A 17,078-nucleotide genomic window follows, 5' to 3' on the forward strand; every position below is an offset into this window, starting at 1 on the left:
AAAGTTCTTCTTTACGTCTAGTCTGAATCTCCCCTCTTTTGGTTTAAAACCATTACCCCTTCCCCTACAGCAACAGGTCCTATTTAAAAGTCTTTTCCCATCTTTCTTGTAAGCCCCCTTTAAGTATTGAAAGGCTGCAGTGAGGTCTCCCCGGAGCCTTCTCTTCTCCAGGCTGAACAACCCCAACTCTTAACCTTTCCTCACAGGAGGATGTCTTCAGATTGCAGAGCAGAGCCAAGGTAAGACATAAAATGGCAAGGATGCCATTATTAAAGACTTGACTTTCAAACTTGGTCAATATTAGAAAATGTTCAGTGCTATTAACATCCAAAATTATTCATAAAATTATTTAGCTTAGAGCTAAATTGATCTCTCTTGGTTTAAGATGCACTTAATCTTCTTTCATTTCCACTGTGGAGGAGATACTTGACTTGTTGTTGTTAAATATGTTTTAAATTGTATTAGTAACTGAGGACAAGCTTTCCAGACAAATCCTAGCATCCTTTTGTTCAGGCTCAGAGAAATCCAATGGTAAACTGGGATTTGAAAACAAAAATGCCTGGTGTTAGTTCCCCTGCACCAAGGGAAGAGCTGATGCACTTATTAATATATTTTGCTTTGTGAGAGCAAAGTAATAAATTGCTAAAAATTACATAGGCAAGAACTTCCTGCTTTTTTTCTCACTCCAAATCTTAAAAATAAACAGTGCATCCTGCATGACATCTCCTGTTCTCCTTTCTAGTTCAAATTGCACTAAAATGTTGGAATGTAGCTGGTGAACAGAGTGGAATAGAAAGGGAAATAACCCATCATTCTAACATCGTTCCCCTAGGAGTCTGCGCGCAGTGTGTGTCTGTGGCTCCTTGAAAAGTGGCAGAAAGCCGGAGGGACTTAGGGGGAATTATTTCCATTCTCTGCCTTTGTTGTCTGTACTCATGATCTGTGAGGGCAGCACGTGGCCTCTGCTCTCCACACTTATCAGTGCAGCGTAGCTGAAGCGTGGTTTGGCCTCTCCCTTCCAGGCAGGACAGGAAAGACCAGTGACATTTCCCTCAGAACAGGCTGCACCTAAGAAACCCAGAAATAGCCTCAGATTTCAAGTGATGACAATAAAACTGGGGAAAAGTTACTAGCTTACAGGTAAACAGACCATCCCTAACCTCTCAGTGTCGTTTCTGAGCGCCTCTTGTGAAATCAAGGATTTTATCTACCAATAATGCTGCCTTTCTCTGATACGATTTCTTTGCTGATTATATCAATCCATCACCAGGATGTTGTAAAAAACCAAATAAATCTTCCCTGATACTCCCATCAGGTCACTCCATTTGAGACCCCATCACATGCACAGTATGAAAAAGCACCACGGGAAATAAATCAAAATTTGAAAGACTGTTTTACAGTGAAGCAGAAGTTGCTTTTTACTATGTGTTGTACAATTCCACAAGAAAAAGGCATTGTTTAGGGCATATAAGCTGAAGTGCTGATCCTTACAGAATTAAAGCATGAGGACATTCCTACTGTCACCTGTGGTCTGCAATGACTGTGCATTTGCTCTGTCAGATAAGCAGAGATAATAGTTCTGGAGAAATCAGTTGTATCCTCTGTATAGGATATCTATGGATAAATACAATATGTGATATCCTCTTGATTCCACTTGAAAATATGAAAATGTTAAACGTTTGGGTTTTTCTTTTGAGTTTGGGGTTATTCCTCTCTCCTCCCAGGCCCTCCCCCTTTTTTTTTTTTCAAAGAAACCACATTATTAATGTGCAGAGCTCCGGGCTTTAGGGATCACTTGGATTCCTGGAGAGTTTCAGTTTTGTCTTTCTCCAAGTTAGAGCACATTTTAAATATGTCAAGGATGAAAGCCAATCACAGAAAAAATGAAATATTAAAAAAGCTCCCATCCCTTGTGTCTGACTTCAAAGCAGGTTTGTGCTTAGGACTGGGTAAGACAGTGAGCAAAAGAATGTTGTGCAGTCAGAGGAGCCTATTGTTTGCTTAGATCTTCCTCCTTTTTCCCTCCTCATAACCAAGATGCTTCATGGCAGCATATATTCAGCTCTAGCTGCAACCAAGAGCTCATAGCACTCCCTCTGCAAAGGAAGGGTCTCCATTTAGGTAATTCTACTCAGACGTTGTCTCTGGGCACATCTTATTATTGTTTTTCTGGTCTCAGCATAAAGCTAGGGGGGAGCTGCTGGTCCCAGATGCTCAGAGTGCTGTTTTGGCAACAGATGTTAAGGTTAAAGGCCAAGCCATTTAAAATATTGATTGATGACACATATCTACAAGCTAAGATGGTCAGTGTGTGAAGAGGCCCAAGGTGTATAGTTCTGCAGTGGGCTGCTCTTGCAGGAGTAGTCATTCATAACAGTTCCAAAGGCTTCTGTGTGACCTCAGGTCCTCAGAATATTGTAGCTCACTGCTGAGAAAAAGGACAAAAAACTGCAAAAGAGACATTTTAGAATATTGAAAATTATGCTGTGGCTGGAACCGCAGCTGCACTTGGCCCCTTGACTTTTTCCATTGCAGAGGCACCTGGTTTCCTGGGTAGAGGGGTCCACACAGCAAAGACAGCATTTTTCTTCCCTCAGATAACGGAACGATTCCTTAATGTTAGGTCTTTGCAGTGGGAAGGACCTTATACACCCTCATATCTGCAGGTACCTCCTGCTTCCCTGAACAAGGTAGTTCACTCTCTTCCCTGCTAAACTGCTACTGCCAATATTTCCGTCCAATATTTCTTTCTAAAAGCACCATCTTTGGGCTTAAGACCTATGAAGATATCAATAGGTGGTCATGGAATCAGAAAGACAGCAGCTATAGATGTTGAGTGTCTTCATTCTGGAATAAAAATATGCGTACCAATCAAAGATCTTTGCAGTCAAAGTGAATTCAGTAGCAGCACAAATGGCCGGTGTAGCACACTTTGCACAGTGTTCGTGACCAGAGAATATCTGTCCCTCTGAAGGAAGTAAAGTTAATGGTCTGTTGGAGTGCCCTTGTTTTGCACTATGTAAGATAAATAACTTATAACTTTCAGTAAGTGCCGATTTGGTTCTCAGTGACTCAACAGTAATGACTAATGTCTCATGGCAGACTCACATGGAATCTCACAGTAAAACCCATCTTCCATTGTGTGTGCCACATGGCCCTCAAAATACTCTTAATTACAGGCAGACACCCCATGCTAGCGAAGCAAGTGAACAATGGGGTCGCTTCTCTGTCTATGTTGGCTCGTGGTTGGGCTTTCTCGCTATCCAGAAGCTTCAGGGGAGGATGCAGCCCTCATCCAAATGGTAGGCTTTGCAGCCTCAGAGGCTCACCACCACGCGCAGGAGCGCACATCGCTGTGTCTGATGCCAGAGCAGCCTCCCAGTACTCCTTCATCTGGGGGAATACATGCTGTACAAATCAGGACTCTGGGCTTAGTCTTGTTTCCTTGAGAAGCAAGGCTTATGTAATCATTTTGCTCGCCTCTCTGTCCACATGTGTGTCAGTCCCCTTCCCCACAGGATTTTTTAAAATCCATTAGCCAAGCTCAACCACATTTGACAAACGCCTCGGAGATAATTGCATTCTGACAAGTTTCATGAATAGTGGCAGCTGGATACCAGAGAGTGGCACCCAAAATTAGTGTTCCCGCTGCGGGAGAGGCTGGCAGGGCTCAGCTGTGACACACGCTGCTTGGCAGCAGGCAGCACACGTGTAGCGCCACATTTGCCAAAGTGTCGCAGAGGATATGGGGACAGCTGGGTTTACCCGAATATGCTTCAGCTGATGTTGCGGTGATGTAGCAATGCCATGGAGAGGGGGTGTCAGTGCGAGGGGAGCCAGTGGCTTCTGGGGTAAGGCAGCGCAAGCTGTGGTGGGAAAGGAGGGCTCTGGGGGACAAAAACACTGCATGTTAAAACAAGCATGAATGAGGGTGTTGTGGTAAATAGAGATGTAAGAAAGGGAAAGCTTACTGATGAACAAATCCTACAAGCTCCAGCACACATATGTCTTTTTCCGGAGAAGGATAAGCTCAGGGTGGATGGAAGAAGCCTTACTTTAAAGAGTAGAGGGGCTCCACGGGAATACATCTGTTCAAGCCCAGGAGTGGACAATGGGTGTCCATCCTACTGGAGCTGGGCATGACAGAAACTCGGGCTGACAGGGATTCTGGTTTCATTTGGCTTTCTAATGGGGTGGGTTTGAGTGCATGGGATTATGCTGAACTCCTCTCTTGGACGTATGAATGTGTGGAGTGTTTTTTTTTTTTAATATTGTATTGCTTCCCTAGAGGGGTAAGCTGATTGCAGATACTCTGCTGCTCTGCGTTTCTCATCCACCTCAAGCAGAGTTGAACTATCCTCAGCTGCTGAGACAGTACAGAAGTGGCCAGGGGGCACTCTGATTCATGAACTGCTCAGGAGCAGGATTGTAAGATGAAACATTTGAGTTACTGGCCACCACACTGCTAAAACTACTATTTGAGGGTTTCTGAGCTTTTTGGGTGACTTATTGGCAGGAGCCAGCAATAGTCTTCTAGTCTTAGAGAGTACAAATATCTCTTTTTAGGTTCAGCTATTTCCTCTAGGCTGTGCTGCCAATATATTGGAACTGTGTCTTGTAGGAAATACAGCTAAAGTGTGAAATGACACAGTACAGTCAAGGTCAAATTGGTATTTAGCTCATCTTCCAAGCCTGATAATGAATGTATGAACAGTAAGGATTTGGGGGAGTGGAAACTACTTTATTGTAAAATGATCTGAAGCCACCTGTAGAAAACTGAGATTTTCACAATATAGCATCCTGCCTACTGACTTAGTGTTATCAGAAGAGTCTTTGGCAGATAAATCCTAGCATCACCTGGGAACATCTGAATTCTTAAAGCCCCTTCTGTCTCGCTTTCAGCACAGAAAGCAAGTTGGTTTCACTGGATGGTTGACAAATGTTCTGTCTAGGGGGAGAGAGAGATGATGTGGTTCATTTTTGTTGCTTTGGATCTGTCAGCAGCTGAGGACTCATTGTTCATGAGAGGTTTTGACTCATCTGAAGTCCCTGACAAAGGTGGCTGGAATCTTGCCTTAGTGGTTCTGCTCTTCAGTTGCACAGAAACAGATGCTGACATTCAGCTGTGTCTTATCCTCCCAGAGGGCTGTCACACATTCCCCAAGACTCCAGATTTTCATGATACTTTCTGCTTGTTCCACGTCACTGTAAGGGTTTGGGAGGAGTGCTACCCTGCCAGTGAAAATGGGACATGTCCAAACAGAGCTGACACAGCTCTGTTTTCCTGAATGCGTAGCTCTGCACACAGTGAGTGGGACAGGAAAGGTGAATGTTGCTGGAGGAGAGAAGGCAAAGAAACCAGGCCTCAGGGGGGATGTGGGCCTTCTGTGCTGTGTAGCTGGCAAACTTCGTTTGTTCCCAGCAGCCTTCAAAATACGGTGTGAGCAGCTGCTGTAGTCCTCCTTTGTGTGCAGATTGCCTGGGAAGCATAGTGTGTGGGCTGAAACTCTGGGAGATGTGTTGTAGGCAAGCTTTAGGAAGAGGAGGAGGAGAAGGGCAGAGAAACTGAGAAAGGGACTAGATTTCTGCAAGGATTGTGCTTACTGGGAGCCAGTCTTTTTTTCCTCTTGCCATAGAGTGGCATTTGCAAGCAGTGTTCATCACACCAAGTAGTAAACACTTCTGCACTCTCCCCTCATTGCAGCCACCTGCCCTCAATGTAGCCTTCATGCCAAATTCAGTGTCAAGGCCCTGGCCCGACAGCCTCGACTGTCTTAGTGCATGGCTTATTCTTTAGAACGGAGACTGTAAGAAAAAAACTAATCCCAGCATCTTAATCCAAGAGCCCTGGACAACGCTTCCTTAACAAATGCTTGAGGGAATGTGCAAGAGTCCTGTACCTAGAAAGGAGTAACCCCAAGCACCAGTGCAGGTTAGGGGTTGTCCTGCTGGAATCAGCTCTATGGAAAAGGATCTGGGAGTCCTGGTGGACAATGTTAATCATGAGACAGCAATGTGCCCTCGTGGCCAAGAAGGTCAAGATAGCCTGAGGTGCATTCAGAAGAGTATGGCCAGCAGGTCAAGGGAGGTTGTCCTCCGCCTCTTCTGTGCTCTCATGAGGCCACATCTGGAGTCCTGTGTCCAGTTCTGGGCTCCCCAGCTCAAGAAAACAAGGAACTACTGGAAAGAGTCCAGCAGAGGGCCACAAAGGTTGTGAGGAGACTGGAGCATCTCTCTTATGAGGAAAGGCTGAGAGACCTGGTTCTGTTTAGCCTTGAGAAGAGAAGACTGAAAGGGGATCTGATGAACACTTATAAATCAAGGGCAAATGTCAAGAGGATGGGGCCAGACTCTTTTCAGTGGTGCCCAGCAACAGGATAAGGGGAAATGGGCACAAATCGGAACACAGGAAGTTTCACTTGAACATGAGGAGAAACTTTTTTACCGTGTGGGTGACAGAGCACTGGAACAGCCTGTGGAGTCTCCGTCTCTGGAGACATTCAGAACCAGCCTGGATGTGTTCCTGTGCAACCTGCTGTAGGTGATCTTGCTTTAGCCCAGGGGTTGGACTGGATGATCTCTAGAGGACCCTTCCAAACCCAACCATTCCATGATTCCATGATGATAGACACTTGACTATAGGTGCCTGAGTGCCGTGGTAGAGGAGAATGGCTAGAGTCCTAAAAAGAACGGGGTATCAACACTCCTTCAATACCTCTGTGTACTAGTAAATCTTCTGTTTTCATGATCTCATTAAAAATTTCTTCTTACTCCTCTTCACATGTAATTTACTGGGGTTTCATCTGTATCAATATATGATTTTTTTAATGGCGTACGTTGTCCAGCAGCACTAATTGACAGTCAAATTAAAAAGTTCTAAATAAACAATGAAAAAACACCGAATGCTGGTCCCCCTTACATAAACACAATGCTCTGAGTTTAGTGTCCAATATGATGCTGTTAAGGTATTGTGCACCGCGATGCTGCCAACATGATATTCCTCCTTCTGCAACAACGAGCACTGAGTTCTCACTCAGAAGTGTAGAGATGGCAGGGTGAGAGTCCTGCCAAGTCCAGTCAGCTGCTTGGAGGAGCACTTAGAGGGCTGCAGCAAGGAAGGAATGGAGCAGCTGACAGGGCTGGAGGGGAGGCACACACGTGTCAGAGTACCTTGGCACAGCTTTGAGTGCTGTTCAAGCACGGCAGTATTCACTAACATACGGGGTCTCCAAGCAGGTGACTGACTCCCTTGGCAATGTGACTTCCCCAACAGAAGTGGGCTGTGGTGTGTTTGTGTCTCAGGGTTGGGTGGAGGATAGTGAAGGAGTTGGGGACTCTCAAGGACTTACTTGGATGCTTCTTTCCTTGCTCATTTTATTTTCCAAAATGCTTGTGTTCACAGGCACATACAGTGGTTCCAGCGTTAACCGTAACGGTTCCTCACCAGGTATATTGCCACCTCCTCATGACATCCCTTCAAGACACCATCCACTCGACTCCACCCTTTCCAGTCCACATCACCATCAGTCGCCGTTGGAGAGTGCCAGGGAAGGGTATGTGTGTGAAGCATGTTTGGCCTCTGTCTGGCATGACACTGAATGATGCATTGTTGATTTTACTTTGCATGGATGCTGTTTGAATGAAAAATACTGGCTCAAAGTAATCAACTTTGTTTGTTTTAGCATCATAGAATGGTTCAGTTTTGAAGGGACCTCAGAAGGTCACATCATCTGTTCCCTGTGCAGATCAGGACAAGCTTTGACATTACTTTGAGGTTGCTCAGGGCCTTGTCCCTTGTCTTCAGCAAAACACACTGAGGGATTTTTCTTCACAGAAAGCAGCTGTACTTGGATTTCATTTTTTTTTTTTTTAATTCTTCCTTGATGATTCCTTGTAGTTTTGGATAAGCCCAGAGAACTTTTTCAAAGCTAAAATGAGAAATCTCTCGCTTGGGTAAGACCCAAACTGTAGCTCACTCAGGAATAAGGCAGTGTTTACCTTACTAAGCCTTATTTTGTTTCAGAGCAGCAGGCTTTCTCACTTTCTTGCTCTCTGATAAGACTTTCTGCAAAGCTTCTCTCGGCAGCAGGCATCAACCAGTAAGTTCCTAATCAGGGAAGGGGATATCATCACGATGATGATACAGATTGCATTGCTACAGTATGGATTGCATTTTGTTGCTAGAGCACCATTTGCTCAAGGATCTCGTAACATCTTCTCAACAGTAAAGAATCTCTGTAAGCCACAAAATTCTGCTCTGTTTTTTTTGGTGCCTAGCCTCATGCCAATTAAACTTACAGTTTATCTTCCCAGCACTTTGGATGGGTGGGGGGATGGGACAGGGACGACGGGAGACTCTGATTTTGCTTCACTGATGGGAACTTGAGATACAGAGAGATTAAGGGATTTTTTTTTTCCCTAAAAATATGTTGGAGTTCTTTACGAAGTACAGCAATTGAATGTAGAGTTTTCCCATCCTTCTCCAGTGACTAACTCATCCCTTCTTTTATATAGGGAAAGGAAATAATACACTGCAGAGTGTATGTGGCACAAAGGGAACATGGTAAGACAAATTACACCTGGAGTAGCTGAAGCACAATCTGATTGAGGAAATTAAATGAAAAACCAATTACTGCAGGCTTTTTTCTTGACTGGGGAATGAATGCTTGTAGCAAGCTTAGCTTCTATACACCGTTCCTCCTTCAGCCATCTCTTCTGACCTGTCAGTAGCAGGTACCAGTGCCCTGTTCCAATGTATGATGTGTGTCTCCCCATCGTAGGAATAGACTTACTCTGTCCCTGTCACATACAATGCCTGTACCCAATGCTTCTCCTTCCATGTCCTGCCATCCCACACTCCTGACCTCCTATTTCCTGTTGGCAGGCTCATGCCTGTGGGAGATCATGGCCAATGGGTGGCATTGGGCAGGCTGATTTAGATGGCATTTATACCAGTTAAGTATGACACTTTCTGTAGCAGACAAGGCAGTGGGCACAAATAGGAGGAATGGAGACGAGCAGTCCAAAATGAAAGTAATCCATGGGTTGTTCTTTCCCTGCAGATTGGGACTACATGAGTGTGAGAGAGTAGGATCCCTTCCTCTTACTGCTCTCCAGTGCTCAACTGCTTCCTCTTTGAGTTGTTTCCTAGGAAAGTTAAGGCAGAAGATCCCAACTAGGAATTAAGTAAACTAAGGATAAACTGTGGGAAGGATTTAGCAGGCTGTCAGTAAAGTGAGTTTATTTCTAAGACACTTCATGTTTTGGTACTGTTAATAAGAAATGAAAGCAAAGACTTGACCAGAATGAGGCAGTAGTTTTCCAGTTTGAGGGGCTGCAGTTCCCAGATGGATTCTCCTTGCAGACCCTCATGTCTCTGTTCCAGAGTACAGCACTTCTCTTTTCAGCAGAAACACTGTGCTGAATGAACTGAGTGTCTCACTGAGCTCCTCCTACAGATGTTGAGATCATTTGCTTAGGCCAAAGTTTACATCAGAGTTCTCTTTGCTGATGTCAGTTCTAGTGGAGTAGGTGTTCTTTCTTAGAGGAGACAGCAGTGCTGATTTATCTCAGTACTTGTATACCCAAGTAATGTAAGGTCTTTGCAGAACCACCGTCCTATGACAAAAGGTAAGACTGAGATGACAACAGATTTCTAATCATGAACAGCAGGACATGGGAAGTGGAATGCAGTTTTGAATAGTTATTTTAAAACAAGCTATCTAGTTTCATAACATAATTACTTGGAATTTTTCAGCATCTGAAATACTGTTTTCTAAACTCAAATTAATCTGCATTCAGCATTGCCATACCCGGTCCAAGATCCTTTTGCTGTTTGTTTATGCTTGCATTATTAATTACTGCTGAAATAAAGCCCACACATAACATTTTAATTGCAAGTACAGAAACTTTGAGTGAACTAATAGTCATTGAATTTCATTTAGCACAGTTTTGTCATAAAACCACTTAATAATCTAATGCTTGGAGCCACTGAATTGCAGAACTGTTGCACCTTTGCCAGTTCATAGCAGTGTGCCGTTACTCATATGGCTTGTAGATGGGTTACAATAGGGAAGAAACACCTAACACTGCCTTTCTTCATGTTAACTGCTCCAGCTTTCTGGCACACAGAGAATGTTTTGCCTCATTTGTTGGCTGTCTCAGCTTTCGTGTTTAAGTAAATGCAAAGAATTTCTGTGCTGTGAATCAGTACGATGACAAGGCAGGATTGCATAGTTTAAGTCTCTGGAATGAACCGAACGATTACTATCAAGTAATCTAATTACTGAATCATCAAATATGCAAGATGCCAAGAACTACATGAGGCACAGTACAAATAGTCTACTCAAGTTTGACATAAGATTCAGAATTTGATTTAAAGGCGTTCTCTTTTTTTAAAAAAAGCCTGTGTTACACCATCCTTTGCCAAAGTCAACACCAGGCGCAACAGTCAATTTTCCCAAATGGTTTGTTAAGACATTTAAATAGTTTGACAAAATTATCTAATTCACTTGAAAATGTCCTAACAAAATCTGACTTCATTACCAAATGTATTTATACTGGCTTTATACAATGTGGAGAGTATTTTTTCAAATTCTGGTATGAAGCGTGTGCTAGACTAAAAAATTTTACTTATATTAATTAAACCAAAAGTGTGTGATTGAGAAATATTTTGGCATGCAGAAAGTGGGCTTGTCATGATCCAGGTTTAAATATATATTTATTTTTTATTTCAAGTAGCAAAGATTATTTTAGCATCTCTTGTAGCATATGCCTTTTCTAATGTCTAACTTGTTTCATTTTGCCCATTGCAAAAATAGTCTATTCTGATTTGTAAGAGAATGAAGGTGGAAAAACACACTATTAAATCTTAGGTGAATGTTGCACTTGGCTTTCTTTCTACTATTTTTTTTAATGTTATTATCCAAGTAATCTAAAAATGTACTTAGTTTCATTTGTAAACTATCTCTGCAAGTTCTGGTTTAGGGTGATAAATTATCAGCTTAAATGAAAGTGGTACGACTAAAGTTAAGTGAGTTTGAGTAGTGGCACCAAGTTAGGGATTTGCACCCATTTAGCTTAATGGCCTAACAAGGTCACTTTGTAGGATCTGAACACGGTCCCTCTATGTGTGACTCCGAGGCCCTCTGCCACTTGTGTTGCTCATAACAAGCAGCAGTTATGTTCTCCAAAGAAGCTGGGGGTAGTGACAAGTAAGAACTTCACTGGGAAGGTGATGTGTCTCCAAGGGAAAGGAAAGGGAAGCTGTTTTTATATTCCTGCAGTAATTTAGGTAATTTCTGCTCTGTAAACACAACAGTAAATGAAGAACCAGTGGGATTAAGACATCTGTTATGTCCATAGGTCATGATTAATGAGAACTCTGAATCCAGTCTTGTGAGCCTTTAATATAAAGGATTAAGTAATCAAGGAAGGAGCTTACACAACTCTCTTTGGCCAGGCTTCTCACCAGCTGACTGCAACCAGTTCAAGCCATGTTCCAGACCCACCTTAAGAGCCATTACCCAGACAAAATCACAAGAAACAGGATTTAAAAACAATCCAGTGAAAAGAGATATTTAATCAGGCTGCATACACATCAGATTTTTGCCTGCTTGTTTCTTAACACCTTTAATTCAAATACCACAGAAATACTTAAACGTAAAGAGATCTCTGTTAAAAATTCAGTCTTTTAATTCTCTTTACGAAAAGTTACACAACATACACAGAGCCTCCCTTCTTGCGCAACCAGGGAACACCAGATTTTAAATTCTTGATTTTTTTAAGGTTGAAAACAAATATGCAGGAGAAAGACTTGTGTGTAAGGTTTTTATTTGTACTGCTACTATGTTATACTTTGGCACTGGGAGACTAAGTCAGCTCCTGCCCACATTTCAGCCTTATTACATACATTGCCAGGACCATGTCAGGTGCCTCCATTTCAAAGAAGAATCTGACCCAGCCCACCTGCCTGCTCTCAGTGAAGCACCCTGCAGCAACCCCACGGCTCTACTCTGCAGAATTAGTTTTGTCTTCAGCTTTACTGGAAGACGATGAAGGTATAGGAAGGATTTGGTGGGTGCTTTCTCACCAAATGGGATCAAGGTCCAGCTGGTTTTCTGGAGGATGACTGTTTCTGAGGTAAAGTTTAAGAAATTGCCCCCAAACCAGTAAAAGAAATGGGGAAGATTCTTTTGAATAGGTTGTGCTATCTCTTTAACTTCCACAATCTATAGCCAGGTAGGAAAATATGTTTGTGTACCTAATTCTCATCACTCTTAGTGACAACTAGGTGTCTCAGTACTCATGTCTAATTTTTATATATCTTTAAGTTTGTGAGCTCGCTTAAATAAATTGTCTAGGAGCTGGCATGTTGCTGGAGTCTTTGCACAGAACGAACTTTTACTCTCTAGAAGTACTCTGAAGAACTAAATACCTACACAGTTTTTACAACAGTTCCAAGGACCAAGGGGATACATCACTCATTCATTGTGGATTCCACTGGAGAATACTCTGCATTTATAATAGGATACACAAGTCAGTGTTTTAGTCTTTCTTTCAAAAGCACTAAAACCAATAACAAGAAACAGATATCTCTGACAGCTGAAAACATTTTTAATGGAGGAAGCCAAGAACCCATCATAATTTATCTCAGTGTTATGCATCTGAGCACGCAAAAGGGGCATCAGTACATCTGTCCAAGGAAAGAACAATGTACAGGTGCGGAGCTGAGGTTCACGTAACAAAGAAAATCAGTAATTAGAAGCATCTGGTTTCAAATCCCAAGTCATTTATCTCATTGTACAAAATGTGATCAGAATTTATTTATAATCATGTCCAGATAGGCTTATGCAGTTCTCCCCTCCCTTAAAGCAAAATTAGCATTAGCATATGCTTAACTTTAGTGATACATAGTTAAGAATAACTTAGTGGTTGGTCATAGGGTGAGATACCGTTTGGCCATCAACAGAAATAGGTGGGCATGTATTTCATTTGTGTTTCTAAAAGGGCTGGATTGACATTCATTACAGAGCCTTCAACAGCATGTTTCACAGTAAGCGCTCTGTTGCCTGCCCGGGAGGGACGCTCTAAACCAGACTCTCTTAGGGTAGGAAATAAGACCATTAGAGGAGAAGGTGGGAGTTTAAAGGATTTGGTCAGAGTAACTCAGGAACCATTTAAGATGGACTCAGCCACGGGTCTTCTGCATTATATTAATGATTTTAGCCATTACTGGGTTTATCTGTAGTTAAATTTATGCTTAGCATCTGTAAAGTTGGGGAGGGTTCTCCTTTTTTTTTTTTCAAATTTTCTTTTAAATTGAAAATTCTGCAGCAAACTGTAACCCGTGTACAGCACACACGGTAATTTATCAGGGTGTAACAAATGATTAAGTTGTCTTAACATCTCCCACTATTCAGTATAGTCTCTCTTAGACTGTAAATTTGAAGAAAGCAGGCATGTGCATGATCTACCTGCACCTGGAAGCATCTTGCTGCGTACTTGCCAGAGAGTAATGACCTTAAATGACTAAATTAAGATAGATCCATCAAGCATGCAGTACCTGCTGGGTAATGTTGAGTAGACGATATCTGTGTTTGCCCGTATGTCTTTGTAATTGACTTCCTGGCAATCGCTTGAACCTAAGGCAGTGCTCTTTATTTAAATACGTTTTGATAGTTCTTTGACCACATTAATAAGGGTTTTTTACTTTTGAAATATATTTCCCTGCTAGATTGTTAGCAAGAATAAGTTTTCTAATTTCCCTTACATGTAGCAGCTTCCACTGTAGTGATTCATCAGCTTCATTTTCAAGATTATTTGAACAAACCTTATAAATGAAAATGTCTTTCAGATTGGCACCGTTCCCATAATGATCACTGTGATTAAATGCTTTGCAGAAATTGCACGTATTGCGTCAGAACAATCATAGAGATACTGATGTACCACAGGAAAAAAAAAGTTTTTGTGTATATTTTGTGAATTAGTGTAGGTAATTAAATGCCTTATAAAATACTGAGTTATGTTTTATGCAGAACTGGATTAAAGAAATCCAAGGCAGTATTCTGAATGAAAGACAGTATCTTGCATTTATCTAGAAGCCTGGAACAGTCTGATGTTGCCTCACATGCCCAACTTTAAAGGCTTAGATAGAGAGGTGTGTTACAAACTGCACTAGCGGCAGAGTCAGGAATAGAGCCCCGGCAGACAGCTACACCAGCTGCCCACAAGCACAGTGAGAAAAGAGGAAAACAGGAGCACAGAGTCCCGTCTTGCAGTCACGGAGCAGGGTCTGAGGCCTGGTGGAAGGGCAGTGTGTCACAGCATGCCACAGCCCGGTAACTTTTTTGCTCAGTGTTTATGGAAAAGGGTAATAAAATGCAATGATGCTCAGCAAGGTGATCTGCAATGAAGGATTTATTATATATCAGGGAGAGGGGGGGAAGATGAGAAGGGAAGAAAGAGGGAGAGAAGGAAAAGATTCCTTGCATTCCAGAAGCATAGCCAGAGGCACCTGGCAGTGATTAGTGCAAAGGTTCACCAAACTTCAGATAAAGTCCGTCTTAAAAAAAAAAGCCAAGACAAAGTGAAGGGTATAACTGTTTCCTGAGCATGTGCTGACAGAAATTCCCGTAGGGCAAGACCCAGAACAGAAACACGTGGCAAGAGATTGGGCGTTATCCAGAGACCAGATTAGCAGAGCTTTACACATCATTTTTAATGTTATGGGAAGAGATGAAAATCAGTGTTAAATTTTTTTTTTTTTCCATTAAAAAACCCCCATCTCCTGGTCCTGGAACTGAATTGGACTTTCCTTCAATGTAAGTAACTACAATGCTTGGGGGAGAGATTTTATGAATGTAATACCTGGTGTGCTGAATTTTATGGCAGAACCTGGTGTCATGTAAAATCTTAGTTTCTGTAACCCTCTGCAATACTGTACAAATCACTTACGATAAAACATGGAGCATCTTCACTTTGTACCTCTCTCTGGTGCTTTATTATGTACTCTTCTGCATAGTAATGTCAGTTAAACACGGTTCTCAAAGTCAAGGCTACTTGATATGATGATACGCTGTGCATGAGAACTGTATGACAGAATGGTCTTGTAACCTAAAATATACAAAATATTATTTGAGATAAAGGACAGATGTTTTTCAGTCTGGATTTGGTCCTGTTTCCACTGAACTCACTGGGATATGAGTTGAGGTTCTTTGTGTAGCTGAGGAATCTGCCAATCAAGCCATCACATCATAAAAAGAAAAAGAAAAAAACCAAACCCCGACAGTTTTCATATTGGAAACATCCCTGTTGTAGATATTTCTATTTTGTGGTTATGCTTGAATTTATTTTTATTATTTTTCAATTTTCAGTTCCATTCAATATTTACTAATTACGTATACCGTGTGTAGCTTTTGGCAGTCAAGAGATGATGAAGTAGATCATGAAAAAGCTAATCTTAAACCAGCTCAAAATCTGAATTTACAATTTCTTACTCTGTGTCAGTTTGTTCAGGAACTGCTATTGAACAAAGACTGGCTAAAGAAACTGTGTTTCTTACTCTGAATAAACAGTGTGGATGAATATAGAAGACATTCATCTTGGCAGAAAGCTCAAAAAAACCAATGTCAATATGTACGGTAATATTGGAACAAGACATTTGGTGTGCATTCTGAAAATACACATCACTGCCTACTTTGAGGGGCTGAAAAGTGGAGACAGGATCAATAATTCTAAAACCAAATAATGGTACTTATAGCCTATGAGATGACTTTTCTATAGATCACTGCTAGGTCATGGACACCTTGATAGTTGCTTCATGTAGGCCTTACTTCAAATTTAGTATGAACTTTCACAGACCACAATATATTGTAGGAATATGATCACAAGAAAGTTTATGTAGAATTCTTTCTGGGATTCCTGTTAGAGATTCTTAAAGGTATGGACTTCATAAAAGGAGAGGGAAAACAGATTAATATCTCCTGTGTTTTGAATTTTAATGTTCTTTTTAAAAAAACACCTTCTGTTAGGATCCAGATCTCTGAGAATTCCTGTTGACATGAGTGACAATTGGTTTCCAGTAGAACTGAGGAATTGGCTCGTTGTCTGTCTCACACTTGGTTTAATAACCCTTCATGAGTAGCATCCCATCTGATTCAAGAGCTTCCCTTGGGAAGGGCTGGGAAGCTGAGTGCTTAGACTGTTTAGCACTGTGCAGAAGTGTGCGCAGTATCATAGACAGAGTGTGTTATCAAGTTAGGATCAATTCTTCCAATAGTTTTCTGTTGGTTTGTGGATGAAGGTATTACATAAGAAAGATTTTTCTGATTAGTCCTTTTACTTGTCTACTGATGCATCCTCAGGAGAGGAATGCATTAGCTTTGCAATTCCAACTGAAATCATAGGTCCCTCAAGACCAGCATTTTGTCTTCAGCGCCATCCTACACATGGTGCTTCAAAGGGAATTTGAGAACCCACAATACCTGGTCAGTCATATGAAGTTGTATGATAAGTGGAGAGAGAATTCCTTTCTGACACCTTGGGCAATCGGTTTACATTCTGAAGCACAAGATTTGATTACCCCATGCTTGGCTTGTAAATGTTGGTTTTGGCCATTTAAGTATTCATACCCTTTTTTAAAAAATAGGTATTTTGTTAGATTCTGTGACTTCCTGTGGCTATGGACGCCACAGGCCAGAGCATGCTGTGTGAGCAAAATGCTCCTTTTGTTTTAAACCAACCTGCTTCTCTCTGTGGTGCGTGCCTTGCTGCTCCCATGTCTTGGACACAGTGGACAGGAGGCTGGTTCTTTCATTGCACCCCTGTAATTTGAAAAACTACATTTTAAATTCTCTTCTTTTATTGGCATGCTTCTGCTTTTGCTTTGTAAGAAAAGCCCGTCTTACTGCTCAGCTCACCCAGCTGGAGCAGGACCCCGCACCGTTCCTGCCTCGCACGGGGAATCTCACCTGCTCTCAACCAAAGGCTTCTAGGCACAATATCTTCAGCTGTTTGTAGCTCCCATGACAAGTTAATGCATGAAAACCAAACATAGCTCCTTTGATTTACCCGCTATG

General features: G+C 42.0%; 2 protein-coding genes across 4 annotated transcripts in view; one reads left to right on the top strand and one right to left on the bottom strand.

Moving 5' to 3' along the window:
- Positions 1-17,078, top strand: part of GLIS1 (GLIS family zinc finger 1) — a 203,957-nt gene that overhangs the window by 170,764 nt on the left and 16,115 nt on the right. For all 3 annotated transcript variants that reach the window (XM_054073241.1, XM_054073242.1, XM_054073243.1), the window contains one exon: positions 7,403-7,553. In XM_054073241.1, the coding sequence (XP_053929216.1) occupies positions 7,403-7,553 (151 nt within the window). The remainder of the gene's footprint in view (positions 1-7,402; positions 7,554-17,078) is intronic.
- The window catches only part of DMRTB1 (DMRT like family B with proline rich C-terminal 1), a 64,555-nt gene continuing 61,036 nt past the window's right edge, over positions 13,560-17,078 (bottom strand). Inside the window, exon 6 of the mRNA XM_009560683.2 lies at positions 13,560-16,823. The gene's annotated coding sequence lies outside the window, so the exon portion shown is untranslated. The remainder of the gene's footprint in view (positions 16,824-17,078) is intronic.

This window comes from Cuculus canorus, chromosome 8 (assembly GCF_017976375.1).
Source record: "Cuculus canorus isolate bCucCan1 chromosome 8, bCucCan1.pri, whole genome shotgun sequence".
Classification (NCBI taxonomy): Eukaryota; Metazoa; Chordata; class Aves; order Cuculiformes; family Cuculidae; genus Cuculus; species Cuculus canorus.